Here is a 15,965-nt window from a genome sequence, read left to right on the forward strand (position 1 = left end):
ACTTAGATAGGAGTCTCTTCTATAACATATCTGGCAAATTGTCATCAGCCTCAATTTAAAGACTTCTAATTGCAGGGAATCACCATTTCCTAGGATAACTCACTCCATTTTTGGATAGATTTAGTTGTTGGGAAGAGCTGTTCCTTACACTGAGTCTTCCTTATATCTGCTGTTCTCTGGGGCCAAGCACAGTGACTGTAATAATTAAACTCTCTGTAGGAGGAATAGGCTGCACCTGGAAAGTGTGGATTTCCTATCACTAGAACCATAGAGCTGAATCAAGAAGAGTGCGCTAACCCTGAATTTGGCTGAGTTTGCCTGAGTTTGCCTTTCGAGATTGACCTGGTTCATCTTTGGAGCATCCCTTTGGAAAATCACACTGAAACCTTTTGCATTAGGGGATATAGGCACTATTTCTTTTGGTTCTTGATCCTTTTCCACTTAGCTTGGGAATCAGGTACCTTAGAGCAGAGGTGTCAAACAAGCCGCTCCTAGGCAGCAGTACAGGGATCTTCATGTACAGTTTAGTGGCTCCTATTTCTATCTGAGTTTGAGATCCCTGCCTTAGAGATCTCTAGTCTCTCCACTTCTCCTTCCCTTTCATATTCCTCAAGAAACCCTCAGAAAATAAAATAAAATAATAAAAAATTAATAAATTAATAAAACTTTAAAAAAATCTATTAAGTTTCCAAGTTCAAGCTATAGGACATTCCTTTCTACTTCAATATCTTATTTTGAAAAGATGGGATAGTAGTGAGATTGGAATAAGGGGAAAGGGAAAGATTTTAGAGTCATTTTCATGGCCTTAGTTTTCCCTGAATCTTTCTAGGCTGTCTGGCAAGTTGTGGGGCATTGTGTGTGTGTGTGTCGGGGGGGGGGGGGGGTAATGGAATGACTTCAAGGCAAGACTTTTGTTCTCTGGGTCTCAATTTCTTTATCTGCAAAGAGAGGGTGTTAGACTGGATAATCCCTAAGATCCCATTGAACAGTTGTTCTCTGTAATTCCATGATTCTGTGGTTCAGTTTGCTTTTTTAATAACAATTTTTAGATCATGCTAAGCCTATATTTTGAAGTTATGTTAATACACCCTAAGGTTTTTCTATAAAGGGTATATTTTTAAAAGTCTAATAATATCATCCCTAAATAAATCTACTTAGTCATGGCACATAGTTCTATTTCACATTCCAATCAGGATGACTAGTTAGATGGAAAAAAAAATCTTAATTGGTTCACACATTGACAATGATATTATTTCATGCTTCTCTTTCGCAATTTGATTATAGAAGCTATTCCTTAGTAACTAGGAAGACATTTTGCAAATGGAGAACAGTAGAGCTTGGGGAAAAAAGGAGAAAAAGTGGGCTTGTATAATTCTCTTTTTGAAAAGAATCTACTCTGTGGGGAAAGAACTAGACAAGATTGGAAATAGGGACATTTGAACTAGTTCTACTCTTAATTCTGTCCATGACTTTATGACCTCAGATAAGCCTGTCTTCTCTTCTGTAAGATGCAGGTGATACCTGCCCCCTACCTATCTCTTAGAGCTGCAGCAAACATTTATTAAATTTTTTTCTAAGTCCAGACACGATTTGGAAGTCTGAGATTGGTGTTACACAAATACAAGGCGCTAGCACTGTTATCTCAAAATAGTTTACCAAGTTGACTTAACTTCTACAACATCCTTATGAGTTAGGTAGATAATCTAAGGCCCATTTTAAAGATAAGAGGGCTTAAGTCCCTCTTCCAAAACCATTCAGATTTGGTGCATGAGCAGGGATACAATTATTAGGTTGAGGCCATGAGGTCAAATCCTGTGACATTTTGCAGGATAATCTCAGAAAAAAAAATCTCTTTTTTCCCCCAGCAGGGGACAAGGGGAACCAGCATCTTTATTCTTCCTAGTTTTCCATCTATGGCTCTTTATAAAATTGTTCCAAAATGCAAGGCACCTTTTCTCAATGCTATCCAAGGGGAGCCAAGTATTTGGAGAGCTATTAAAAGAAATTGTTATAATGATGAGACATATAATGTGATTTAATGCCAGCTAAAGCCAAGGTATCCATCAGGAAAAGAGAGAGACAAGGAGGGGGTAGGGCTGTCATGAGGGAAGAAAGGGAAAAAGGCAGCGTAATATTGCCTAAAGCTAGCTCAAGAGAATAGTGGGAGAGGTGGGGAGACCTTTAATATTGCCCCCTTACAAATAAATAAGCAGTTGGTATAGGGAAGCAGGATTTAGTTGCTATTGCAGACTAAACCTACTGACCATTTTATGACTTCAGGACCCATATGTGCATCAGTTATTAAGATGGTCCATTAGTTTTTGGCTCTTGTACCTCTTATCCCTCCATCATAGACTAAAACCAATCCCAGACTGGTCTTCAGACTTATTAAAGGAACTGCACGATCTTGTCCTCCTCCTGCCTCTCGGCATCAGCTTCCAACTGACTGGGTGACTCATTCATCTTGACCTCTCTCAATGAGACCTGCTATAGGACTACAGTGGAAAAGGCACTAACTCTACAGCTGAGGGCTTTCAGGCCTTTAATTAGCCCAGTTTGCTTCCCCCAATTCAGATTCTGCATGATTCCCTCTGGGGGTTTCACAATTTTGGCAAAGACAGTTGGTTTGGGGAATTGCTGGTATTTTTCCTTGGGCTTGTTGACAGAGGTCAGTGGGGAGCAGAACAATATAAATTAAAATGTAAGATCTTAATAAAGCAATGTTGAAACCAATTTAATCCTTGTCTGCTGGATTAACCCTTCTTCCAAAGTTGAACTCAGGCAGAGTTTCTTTTATGACCTGCCTAAAGGACAAGTGAAATTGTATATTAATAGTAAAGAAAGAAAAAGAAAGAAAATGACCCTTCCTCAGTAAGTTGCCACTGAAATAGATTATAGGCTTTTCACCTATAAGAGCAAGATAATACTAGGAGCATATGCTTTGGGAAATGAAAGAAATAATTTATTTTTGTTGGAAAAGGGAAGATAGAAATCAGATCTTCTTCTAATAAATTCTGCCAGGTAAAGTTGCCTATAAAATGATGCTTCCGGATGAATATGATGAATACAGAGAAACAAGGAAAGACTTTCATGAACTAATCCAAAGTGGAGTAAGCAGAGCAAGGAAATAACATATACAAAGACTACAACAGTGTCAACAGAAAAAACAAACAACCACAACCAAACAAATGAAAATGAATGTTGCAAAATCACAAAGAGTAAGAGATTAGAGAAGACACCATCTCAAACCACTTCTTTGCAGGGAAGGTGGTCCATAAGTGTGGAATTTTGCATATATTGTCAGATTTCCCCCTCCCCTTGCCCCCCATATATTGATGTTTTGCTGTTTTTTTAAAACCTTCCTCTTTGTCTTTCATAATATTTTTATTATAAGAGATGACTTTCTGTGATGGAGAGGGAAGAATATAGGTCTAAATTTAAATGATGAAAACCAAAATATATCAATAAAATTTTATTAAAATAAGGATTTTCATTTCATGGACTATGATAACATTTTATACATCGGTGAACGAACATATCACATTCGTCTTTATAGTGTAGTTATTTGTGTGACTGACTCAACACCATCTTAGACTCTAAGCTCTTAACACCGCTGCTTTAGAGGAAATGTGGAGTTTGTTTAGATGTTCTGTAACTGTTTCTGGTCAGGTAACCAAGTGATGAAAGGTTGGCCCATCGATTGGCTGCTGAGGCATTCAAAAGTCCTTAGGAGGCTTCTATTTTATCTCTGTCCTTTTGGCTTCACTATCCCTGGTGGTATGATTCTTTCCCTCATGTAATTTGGTGAGAGTTGTATATTATAAGGGAAGAGTCCTAGAGTAGTGCTGTCAAATTCAAATAGAAATAGGGGCTACTTATCCATAAATAAGGATCACTGTACTCTGTATATTGACTTAATTTTGGAAATTTAATACTATCTATGCTTTTATTGTGTTTTTATTTATTATGTTAAATATTTACCAATCATATTTTTTTGAAAATGTGCAATGCATCAGTTTGTTTATTTTTTTTGAATTTCTTTATTTATTTTTAGTTTACCACACACGGCTCCACACAGTTTTGAGTTCCAGCCTCTCTCCCCTCCCTCCCCCCTCCCTCCCCAAGACGGCATGGAATCCCATACAACTGTCATACATAACTTTGCATTGAATTAATTTATGCACTAGTCAAGTCGTACCAATCATATTTTAATCTGGTTCAGGCCTGCAGCAGTCCTATATGTGACACCTCTGGTCTAGGGGTCTTCTCTCCTCTGAGGTCATGTGGCCTCAACAAAAGGGCCTCAGTCCTGGGTCTCTGCACTTGCTCTTTTCTGTTCTACGTGATGGGAGTTGAGACTCTGACCTGGTGAGTTTCAAAAGTTCAGAAGAGCAAGCTACAGGAATCTTGGAGTCAAGGTGTAGGCCAAGTTTGGTAGCCAGGGGGCATCTCAGCAAGGAGTGACCTTCGAGCCTCAGTGCAGCAGCAGCTGAGATGAGGCCACAGTCACAGTCATGCCCCATCTATACATGAACTTGATGAGACCAGTGCTATTAAGAACTGAGGTAAGATTTGTGCCTACTCTTCCCAGAGATCAAGAAGGTATAGTGGAAAATATGACCCCAGATATTGAAGGGAAATTCATTTGCTTCTCGCTATATTTTTTGAAGTAAATATTTTTTTGTAAAAGCTAATTGATGTTGAATGTTAAATGGAAGTGGAGTGCCAGTCACTGCCACCTAACACTGAGGGGAGCATAATGCTGGGAATTTGAGCTGATGATGTTAGAGAACAGAGACACCTCATAAGCCTTACAGAGTATACAAGAACTCTGTTGAGCAATGGAACTGGATTAGCTCTGAGAGAATGAGCCAGAGAATATCAACTTACAAAACCAGATAGTACCATTGGTAAAATATTGGTATTAAAAAGATAGGTCCTTTGTAGAAGTTTGGGATTACTAAAGGAGATTTCTACTTTTCTGACAGCAATCTAGCCTGCTCTCCTGTTATTTAATCAGTGCTCATAAATAAATTAAAAATATTCTAGATTTGGTTAGGGAATTTAGAAATGGGAAGGATATAGAGATCATCTAGTTCAAGCACCCCTTACCAATAGAGACACTAAGGCCTGGAGAAATTAGGTAATTTGCTCAAAGTCATATGGGTATTAAGTGGCTGAGCACAGGATTTCTGACTTCATATGCAGTGTTCTTTCCACTACATGATACAACCACCATGACAGTCATTATCAAGTAATGTGAAAGTCTGTCATGAACAGAAGGAAACAAATGAATGGATCAATAGAAGAATGAGCATTGACTGAGCACAAGACATTGTCCTAAGCACTGTGAATATAAACATACAATACAACCAGCAAGATATTTCCTTCTGCTCAAGGAACTTACATTCTAATGAAGGAGATAACCCCAAAAGGGGTGCCAGAAAGTGGGAGGAGAGGGCACTCTGGAATGAGGCTTTTCTTGCTTCGCCACAGAGGACAGAACTCGGAGCAACTAGTAAAGCTTCAGAAAAACAGATTTGTAGTCAATATACATTAAAAAAAATCCAAAAAACTAACAAAGCTAGCCAAAAATAGAACGAACTGCCTAAAGAGAGGTAATTTTCTGTCAATGAAGGTTTTCAAACAGAGGCCGGATTACAACATCAGGTATGTTATAGAGAAGACACCTTCTCTGGCACAGATTAGACCACATGACCTCTGAGGTTTCTAGGTTTATGTGATTATAAAAACATAGATTTAGACCTAGAAGGGACTTTAACAGTCATGTAGTTCAAAAGATTTTAAAGGTATATAAACCAAGGCCCAGAACAGGGAAGTGATTTGCCCCAGGTCACTTGAGCAGTAGGTTCTCTGACTTTTCTGTTATACAGTGACCTCCTAACAGGTCCCTTCCAACTGTCAGATTCTTTGATTGAGGTGCAAGTTTGGTCCTTCCACTACACAGGTAGCACAGTAGCTAGAGCACTGGACCTGTTGCCAAGAAGACTGGAGTTCAAATCAGACACTTAGTAACTGTGTGCCTCTAGGCAAGTCACTTAACTGTTCAGTGCCTCAGTTTCCCCATCTATAGAATGGGTATAATAATAGCACCTATTTCCCTGAATTATTATAAAGAGAAAATGTAAAGTTCTTTGTAGACCTTAAAGAGCTATATAAATACTGGTACAATCATAAGAATTACTACTAGTAGTAGTGGAAAGTTGTCTAATGGTCTTTCATTTGGTTTCATTTTAAATTTGTTTTCCCTTACCCAGAAACATTCTCACTTAATCTAGGCTGAGAAAAAAAAAAGGTTAGCAGAGCATGGGGATACATTAAGGAAATGATCCTGCAAATCACTGAAGACCTTTCAGAGAGGAGAAAGAAGAAGCAACTCTAGACTGCTGAATTACCCAGTTATTCTTTGAGCCCCAGCAAAGGACCTTTGGGGCTTAGTAAGGAGGCCAGCAGATCCTCTATCCTGTTTATAAATCACTGAAAGCTAGAAGATTTCTGTTCTTTAGGTAGGAATGAGGTCTCTCCATCTGATCTTAGTGTAAGCCCTGGTCTTCACAGGGTATTCATCCTAAGAAAAGGAGAAAAAAATACTGCAAGTTAAAATGGAATATTTTACTTCCCTAGTTTATCATTTCAGGGGCTGAGAAGATTTCTGGTCCTGGGTCCAACTTCTCATTCATTGGTCTTAACACAAATAATACCTTGCAAATAATACCCACGACACTATTTGCCAAAGAAGAGTAGCTGCAGTCTGACCTGGGCCCCATCAGAAACAGTTTAGTTACAGAAGAATAAAAGGGATATTTGATAAACCAGGCAATCTGTAGAGTAAGGCTCTGGTATTATAGTCACCATTGTGATCATTGCTATTACTTTCACTGGCATAGTGACAAATGACATGCACTCATTCATTCCTTCATCCCCCAAGTATTTATTGAATTCCTCCCCTCACTCCAGCCTTCCATTCAGGACAGTAAGCCTATAAAAGAGACAGAAGATGTTCAACCCTCCTGATGCTTCAAGTCTAATTAAAAGATATTCTCTTCTTTGCCATTTTAAACTTGTAAGGTGTCTTCAAAGATTCATGGAGTCATGGTATCGGATATTATTAAATTATAAACTGCTGAGGGCAGGGATTGTCTCAATTTCCTTTCCTTTCCCTTCTATGACAGTGTATAAGAACATCATAGAGCTTAGTAAACATTTATTGGACTGAATTGACTAGTATTGAGAGATCTAAGGGACCTTAGAGGTCTGTCCAACTTCATGCTTTTGCGCATGAGGAAACTGAGACCCAGAGAGTTGAAGGGACCCATTTAATGGTCCTGTTGCTACCTGTTTACATAGTAGGCTAGTAAGAACATTTGGTACTAGAATCCCAAGTCTCTAGTTCTAATGCCTAGGACTACAGAAGGTTTATGACCTACAAGATGGCTATGTGGTTCTAAACTAATTTAAAATCTTGTTGAGAAGCTAACCTATACTGAGGAAACATTTCAAAACACCCCTGGACTTGAAGTCAGAAGACCTCTAAATCTGGCTTGGACCAGATGACCTCTAAGATGGCTTTCAGATCCAAAATTTTCTATTTCTATGGCTTAACCAGAGAGCAATACTAAATAGGTGATGATAAATCTGCTATGTTGAATATAATCAAATACCAAAATAAAAAGTATAAACTAGGGAAATGGAGGATCTGATTCATCTTTCAGAAAAAATTCCCATCACTCCTCTGAAGCTCCAGAACATTTTCTTTGTACCTCTCTTGGGACCACCATTCCACCTAGGGTTATACTTAAGTGTCTGAAATATTCAGAGAATACATTCCCTATTAACCTATAATTTCTTTGAGCATAAGGACTTTTCACCTCTGTATGGTCTTGTGTATAGCACAGACAATAAATGTGTGTGGAATTGGAGGTATGTAGAATTAAAGAGTACCGGGAGAGTTGGAAAGGACTTTAACTAACATCTGATTCAACTACCTTATTTTACTAAGGAGGAAACTGAGATTCAGAGAAATGAAACGACCTCCCCAAAGTCATACAGCTAATAAATGGCAGAATGGGGATTTTCAAATTTCATCAGGTCACCCCTCCCTATTCAGTAGACTCCCTATTACCTTCAAGAACAAACAAAATATTTTCTTTGGCCTTTAAAATCCTTCATAACCTGGCCCCTTTCTATCTTTCTAATCTTTATTCCCCTCCACTTACTGTATGATTCAGCCTTCCTGTTCTTTGTACATGGTACTCCATCTCCTGAATCGGTTCATTTTCACTACTCACCTCCACTTCCCAAACTTGGAATGCCCTCCCTCTTCACCTCTGCCTCATGGTTTCCCTTCAACACTCAGCTGAAATCCCACCTTCTTCAAGAAACCTTTCTCAATGCCCCTTAATTCCTCTGAGATTACCTCCAATTCATCCTGTGTTTATTCGGTTTGCATACTGTTGTGTGCAGGTTGTCCTCTCCGTTAGAATGCAGACTCTTTGAGGGCAAAAACTATTTTTACCTTTCTTTTTCCTTCCATCCTTTTCTTCCTCCCTCCCTCCTATTTCTTTCCCTTTCTCCCTCTCTTCTTTTTTCTTTCTTTCTCTCTCTATGTCTCTTTTTCTCCCTCCCTTCCTCCCTTCCTCCTCTCTCTTCTTTCTTTCTTTACTTCTTTTTTCTTTCTTTCTTTCTTTCTTTCTTTCTTTCCTTCCTTCCTTCTTTCTTTCTTTCTTTCTTTCTTTATTTCTTTATTTCTTTCTTTCTTTCTTTATTTCTTTCTTTCTTTCTTTCTTTCTTTTTCTTTCTTTCTCTTTCTCCCTCTTCTTCCCCCTCTCTTTTCCTCCCCCTCCTGCCTTTCTTTCTCCCTCTATTCCTTTTTGTTTTTTTCCCTCTCTTTCTTTCTCCCTCTCTTCTTCCCTCCCTCCTCTCTTTCTTTTTCTTTCCCTTCTTTCTCTCGCTCTCTCTTTCTTTCTTTTTTCTTTCCTTCTCTCTCCCAGTATTTCTTTACTAACACAATGACTGATAAAGCTTCCTGACTCTTGTAATCCAGGAATTTGGACAGCAAACCCAGGCAATTTAGGATAGTGGAAAAATCACCTGAACTGAATAACCTTAATTCTAGCCCTGAATCTGCCAGCAGTTCTCAGTGTAACCCCTGGACAAGCTACTTCTACCCTAGGCCTCAGTTACCCTAGCTGTAAAACGTAGACTGCAGTTAAAAGTGCTAGTAGAGTGCCTGACATATAGTAGGTGCTTAATAAATGTTGATTGATTGATGATATGATCTCTAAGGCCTTTGGAGCTCTAAGATTCTCTAATTCTTTGAAAGGGACTAAAAGGCCCTTAGTACTAGCCCTAATTGTATTGGGTCTACCTTTTAAAAAAATGACGATGGCAATCAATCACTCATTAACATTCCTCCTTGCGGCTCTCTTCCCTGACAGGCTACAGACCTGTGCATTGGGTCAGGTCAAGGTGCTAGCTGGCTGACAGAGGAGGGAAACTGCTGGCCTCGTGGCCTTGGGAAACCCCTCTGACTGGAAAAGACTAGACGGAAATGAGTGGGGGAGTGTAGAGAACATTCACTACATTGGGAAAGTGTAGATAGCTTGAGTCCAGCCGCCCCCGCGGAAAGGGCAGCGTGGGCAAGCCGCTGAGGGGGCTGGGAGAGTGAGGAGAGTGCTGGGAGTGGGCAGCCAGCGCTCACGAGTGGGAGGTGCGGGCGGCGGCGGCGGCGGCGGCGACTCAGCCTGTCCGGGGAGCCCGGAATCTCCAAAGCGCAGCTCGGAGCAGCAGCGCAGCACTGGGCAACGCACTGCAAGGGAGATTGGAGAGCAGCACGCGGGTCGGCCGGGAGCCCCCGGCAGCTCCCCCCACTTCGCCGAGTAGCCAGCCAGCCAGCTACCCCTCTGCCTCTGACTTCAGTTCAGCTCCACCCCCGTGTGGCGGCGGCTCCCTCTGTCAAAAACTGCGCTCGGCGGCACTAGCCCAGCCACGGGAACCAGCTACACCTGCCCCGGCGCCCTCTCTGCCTCTGTCTTCCCGCCCCCAACTAGCCCAACTTGGATGGAGTTGGGGTCCTGAGCCCCCTTAATACCAGGTCAGAGGCTACCCCTCTACTTCCACCCCCCGTCCGGGACCCTCTTCTCCTGTCTGTTCAGCTCCAGCGATGGGAAAAGTTGGCGGAGGCAGCGGCGGCGGCGGCTCCCCAACCCGGCTCGGCGCGCTCCTCGCCCGCACTGGGATCTTGCTTCTCTGCGCTCGGGGCGCCTGTGGCGGCGGCGGCGGCGGGGGAGGCTCCTGTTGCCCCCCGCCGTCCCCTGGATCGGCCCAGCGTTGGACACCAGCCCGATCTGGGACACCCCCTCTGGGGCCCCAAGAGAAGCCGGGGCCGGCGGCTGTTGCTGGGGAGCAGCGGCGCCCCGGGGCTCCTGCCAAGCCGAGTAGAGCGCCCACGGCTCCCATACCATTCCCCCGTCGCCCGGTGTTTACAGTGGCCCCGGGGGACAGGGCTCTTTCCTTCGAGAGGGGCCCAGGCGGCAGCAGCGGGGCCGGAGGACTTCGCTCTATTCGGAGGAGACGGAGTGAGATTGAACAAGAAAAGGAAGATCGGGACAACGGCGAGGGCAGGCGCCCACGGGGGCCACCGGGGGATGGAGGGCAGCGCGAGCCTGGCAAAGCCACCCGGTTCCGGCTGGAGGAGCTGAGACTGACAAGTACCACGTTTGCGCTGACCGGGGACTCAGCACACAACCAAGCCATGGTCCACTGGTCAGGTCACAACAGCAGTGTGAGTAGCAAAGAGGAGGCTAAGCCTCCCGGGAGAATGTATATGGGGGTGGAGTGTGTGTGTGTGGGGGGGGGGGGGGGTGAAGTTCCCTTCCTGGGAACTGGGGGACGTCCCTGGAGCCCAGAGCTGGGAAAGAAATGGTTAAAACAGGCAGAGGGAATGAGTGGAAACTGGGAGCGCGGGGGTGCTTCTGAATTTAGGAGGCTACTGACCATCAGATTTTCCCCTCTCTCCCCATTTTTTTAAACCCAGGAGTAGTAATACCTCTTGTTAACCCTACCACCTTCTTCCCCCAAAAGCAATCCAGTGAGCGTCGCTGAATGCCGAAATTTTCTAAAGCACTTGCAGTTCAGATAAACTATGTTCGGGGCCTCCCCTGCCCCCAATTTATGGTAATGAAGACTGTGACCATGCAGATAATAGCATTTTTTTTCAAAGTATTAGGAAGATGGAAAGGGAAGGGTTAAATTTTCAGACAGCTTGAAATGCCTCGTCCTTTATTTGCAAGACTTAGTTAAGGGCTTAGAGTATGAGACAGAAAAGTCTTTAGGTGTAGAATATCCGTGGTGTGGAACCCCGTGCCCTCCTCATTTCCTCCATCCTCTGAAGGACTGCAGTAGCAAGCTGGTGCCCTTAATGTATTCCTGTTTCTTGGGAACAAGCGGATGCATGTTTGAGGGAGAACACTCCAGCATCCCCTAACAACATCCGCGTGTGTGTTGTCAGAGTTAGGGGTTTTCCAGCATGTGAATGAATGGTTGTTCTAGTCTAGTACTTCCTGGTCCCAGGAAGATCAGACACAGCAGTTACAACAACCCCCTGTTCTTCCTTCCTTTGCTTTACCTCTGGTGAATACCAGCAAATGTAGAAACCCATTTTGTGGGTGCAAGGGATGAGCTCGAATACAAATGGTTGAAGGTGGGGAGAATCGGCGGCAGGTGGACTCCTCCTTGCAACATTTCTTCTAGCTAGGAGGTGAAGAGTGATTAAAAAAAAAACAAACTAAATTCATTCTCCTTTTTGTATTAACGTTGCCTCTTTTGAAGTGGAGGGTGCTGGGTGATGCTCAAGTTTAAACGAAACTTGGAAATTGTAACAGACAAAAAAAGGAATTGTGAGTAGTTAAAGAAATCTAAAAAAGTAAGGGAAGTTCTATAGGCTGTCATAAAGCAGACAGGAAAATATTAAAACTAGAGATGGGAGGTGGGAAGGAGTATTCAATCAGAAATGTGAGATTTTATTATTCGTACTACATACAGATTATTCAGCCTAGTACCCTTCATGATGTTTTCCATTGTAATGTAACAGCTAAAAATTGTTCCAGAGCCTTTTCACTCAGGTAGCTGTATTCATTGTCAGTTCCTAATAAGAAGAGTTGCTTGTATCCAGAAGGCCATTATTTTAAAATGTTCATTCCTTTAGTATACCTTTAGGTAAATCAGAAATAAAAAAAAATGTAGTCCTGATCACAGCTGTCATTCAAACATCCACAGGGTTTTCCTTGAAATTCAGCCTTTATGAAGGATGCTAATTTTATCAAGGTTTGAGAAACTTATTCAATTATTTGACCAAAGAAATTACTTCCATTCATATTCTGTACACTTTTGCTCTATTCCTTACACCTAAATTCTTGGATCTTTCATGTCATAACCACTTAAAATACTTCCCCCCCCCCCCCATTTGAACTTCAGTCTTCTTCAACTGATGGAATAACTTTCCCAGTGCTTTAAGTGATTAAGAAAAAGCTTCTGGCTTTAAAGGCAGGTTTTAAATACATCAAACATGTAGGTCTTGTCTCACTGGGAAGCAAAAGACTTTTGACTTGAAATATTTCTGGCTTTTACTGTTATCCAAGCCATAAAATATCACTTACCAATTAAACCCTTTCTTTAGTTCATCTCTCAAAAGGTCTTGGAAAGAGCAAGATGGGTATTTCCTTGGCAAATAAGATACTCTCCATTTAAGAAGCATCCCATGATCATTTATGTCTATATAGTTGAGACCCATAAGGCTGCTTTTCTTTCCTTGTCCATGGATGCAAACCCAGCAGGGATTAGCTGGGCTAGTGGTTTGGAAGGGTAATATGCAAAACCTTCTGAAATGTTGTAATTGGCACTATGGGATGTGACTGCTGAATGTTTGACCATCCGCAACTACCTAGTCATCTCCGCTCCTGCCCTTTAAATGTTTTGTCTCTGGAGAAACAGCCAAATTGAGAAGGAACTTGGGAAGCAAGAAAAAAGAATAGTCATTAGTCATTACTGTTTAGAAGAGATGGGGCAGTGTGGAATACAAAGAGCCCTGTATTTGCAGCTGGAAAGCTTGGGTTCAAATCTAGTCTTTGCCATTTGTTACCTCTGTGACCTATGGCAAATTATTTGACTTTCTGGATTTCATTTTCCACATTTGCAAAAATGAGGGGATTGGATTAGATGACCTCTAAATTCTCTTCTGGCTCTGTGATCTTATCAGTCCCCCACTTAAAGAGATCATTTACATGGAAGTGGTGGGACTTGAATGGAAAATACATACATGTATATGTGTACATACATGCACATAGATGTACATACTACTGAGTGAAACATGTATATGTGTGGGCACACACAAGTCAGCCTGTTTCCCTCCCTATTGAAACTATTAATGTCAATTTGAGATAAATATTGGCGATATACATCTAATAATAGCTAATATTTAGATTATCACTGTAAGGATGGTGAAGTACTTCATAAACAGCTCATTTGATTCTCACTGCAACCCTTTGAGTGGGTGCTATTTATGGATGAAGAAACTGAGGCTGAGAGAGTAAAATAGTTGTTCAAGGTCATAATGTAGTTGGTAAGTGTCCAAGGCAGGATTCAAACACAGATCTTCTGGTCCCCAAGCCCAGCACTCCATTCTTTACCCCATGCCTACTTCTAAATGCTTAGCTTATAAATTTGTTTTCCCATTCTTCATTGCTGCATGCAACACATACCTTTTGAAACTGCTTAACCTTTAGCTAGAAACCTTTGCCAAGAAGGGGGGCTGATTACTGTAATGCGGGTATTAGAGGTGCAAATTTATGGTAATTATAGGCTGCCTGTCAAACTCCTCAGGAGCCTTCTGTGGTTCTCATGCTTCCCCTTTCCCTCCTACTCCTTCCAAAGATGGGCTCTGGGCGTAGTTTGGAGCAGGTAACAGTTTCAGCTCATCTGTGGGGGTGATGTTCTCCCCTCTACACTGCAGCTGTGGTTTCGGAAAGCTGTTGCTGAAGTTCGTGGAACACCTTGGGATTCTTTGGCATGAAAGGAGCTGGGTATGAATCATTGTCATGAGCCTGATACTGTAAGCAAGAACACATTGCTTCTGCCCTAGTCATCTTAGACATGCTGTGCCTTGATCTAATTTTATATAGTAGTACTAAGTATGTTAATATATAATGTATGTCTCCAATGTACAAATGTATATACATATGATGATCCCCTTACTTCTAAGGAGTTCCAGGAAACTACAGCTGTGCCACCTCATTAATTGTTACCACAGTCTAGTTAGGTAGGTGGAGAGCATTATTATCTTTATTTCACAGTTTTATTCTAGTTAATTTAAATATTTCATTAGCTTTATTTTCTCACATTTGTGATACATTTTTTTATTTTAAAAGAGATTATAACTTTTGCAAATCTTGTCCATTATTTTGTTGACTTCTATTTATAGCCTCCTTAACTGTTGTAGGTAAGAGTGTGAATCTCTTCCATGTATTCTTCTGACTTTATTTGTCCTTGGACTTTATGCTTAATAAATTGATAGTATTTTTCCCTAGACCTTTCCCTTTCGTATGGTTGAGGAAGAGTGGACTTCATTACTGTTACCCTATCATGCACTAGATTTTCCCACCTCCTTGCCTTTGCTCATACCATTCCCTCTAACTGCAAACCCCTTCTGTTTTAGTTTCGTCTTTCTAATTTCAAGGCATTGCTTGAGGATCAGTCCAGTGCTTGTTTCCTCTATGAAGACTTCCTTGACCTTCTCCACTTTGTAAACCTGAAGTAATGTCTTCTTTCTCCTTTTCCTAAAGCACTTTATACCTCTTACCTCTCGTTCATTCAATAGCTACTTATTGATCCATTTCCTATGGTAAAGACTGGTAAAGATACACACACACACACATAGCACGGCTCTTTGTAGTCTATTAGAAGTAACTTTGAAAAAAATATAGTGAAAAATTCAATATGATATGCGCATAAAAGAAGGATGAAGTGCTATGAAATGAGAGAGATAGCAAGGAGTGGTTGGTAGAATTTTGGATGTGAGTCAGGAACCCAGGGTTTGGATATCCTCTTATGATATTCCATAGCTATCTGACTTTAGACTGGCAAGTCATATTTTACCTCTTGGAGCTTCAATGTCCTCATCTGTAAAACGGAGATGGAATCACTTGTCATGATTACTGACAGACTCGTATATTTTCTTATTTGTAAGACAATGTAGTTATAATTTAATAATTTTAAGACAATGTATATTGTCTTATTTATAAAATGCTTTTGAAACTCTAAAGGTCTGTATGTGTGTGAATTTCAGCTACTTTTTTTTAAAAAGAGAGATCACTTCTAGGTGGATAAGTCTTTTATAATTGGTATGTGTGTCTCTGTATTATATTTCATGCTCTTCTTTTTGAATGAATTCCTATAGGTGGAAATTTCTGTAGGCAGAGTCTCTACAATCTCATTGGGAAAATAAGGTGTATATACAGATAACTACTATCAGGGTATTTCCATGTTATGGAAAACAAATAGTCTAAGTTCAGAGATGGAGAGAGTAGGTCTAGCATGGAGGGATTAGGGAAAGTTTCATGATGCAGGTGGCATTTTTTAAGCTGAGCCTTAATAATGGTAAGTAAGAATTCTACCTTATGTCTGAGTTTACAAAGCATTTTTCTCACAGAATTCCTTTAGATAGGAAGTGGAAGCAGCTCAGTTCTTGTATTTCCACATTACAACTTCACGATACAGCTATTTGGGCTCATGCATTACCTCCAAAAGCTAAACTGAGGGTAGAGATCATTTCTTACTTACAGGCTTTTACAGTCTTTTAGTCTTATGACCTTAGTGGTCAAATCATAATTCTTCATACCCCATTCCAGTTCTGAAATACTGTATGTTAATGCCCTAAGCAAACATGTCCA

The 15,965-nt window shown here is 41.2% G+C and overlaps 1 protein-coding gene across 6 annotated transcripts in view; it reads left to right on the forward strand.

Moving 5' to 3' along the window:
- Nucleotides 1-10,156: 10,156 nt before the first annotated feature.
- Nucleotides 10,157-15,965, forward strand: part of SORCS1 (sortilin related VPS10 domain containing receptor 1) — a 719,989-nt gene continuing 714,180 nt past the window's right edge. For 3 of the 6 annotated variants that reach the window (XM_036735437.1, XM_036735438.1, XM_036735440.1), the window contains exons 1-2: nucleotides 10,184-10,404; nucleotides 10,459-10,804. In XM_036735437.1, coding sequence (XP_036591332.1) covers nucleotides 10,184-10,404; nucleotides 10,459-10,804 — 567 coding nt within the window. Of the gene's footprint in view, nucleotides 10,805-15,965 lie in introns of all 6 variants that reach the window. The other 3 variants (XM_036735441.1, XM_036735439.1, XM_036735435.1) reach the window with 3 other exon arrangements.

Source organism: Trichosurus vulpecula, chromosome 8, assembly GCF_011100635.1.
Source record: "Trichosurus vulpecula isolate mTriVul1 chromosome 8, mTriVul1.pri, whole genome shotgun sequence".
NCBI lineage: Eukaryota > Metazoa > Chordata > Mammalia > Diprotodontia > Phalangeridae > Trichosurus > Trichosurus vulpecula.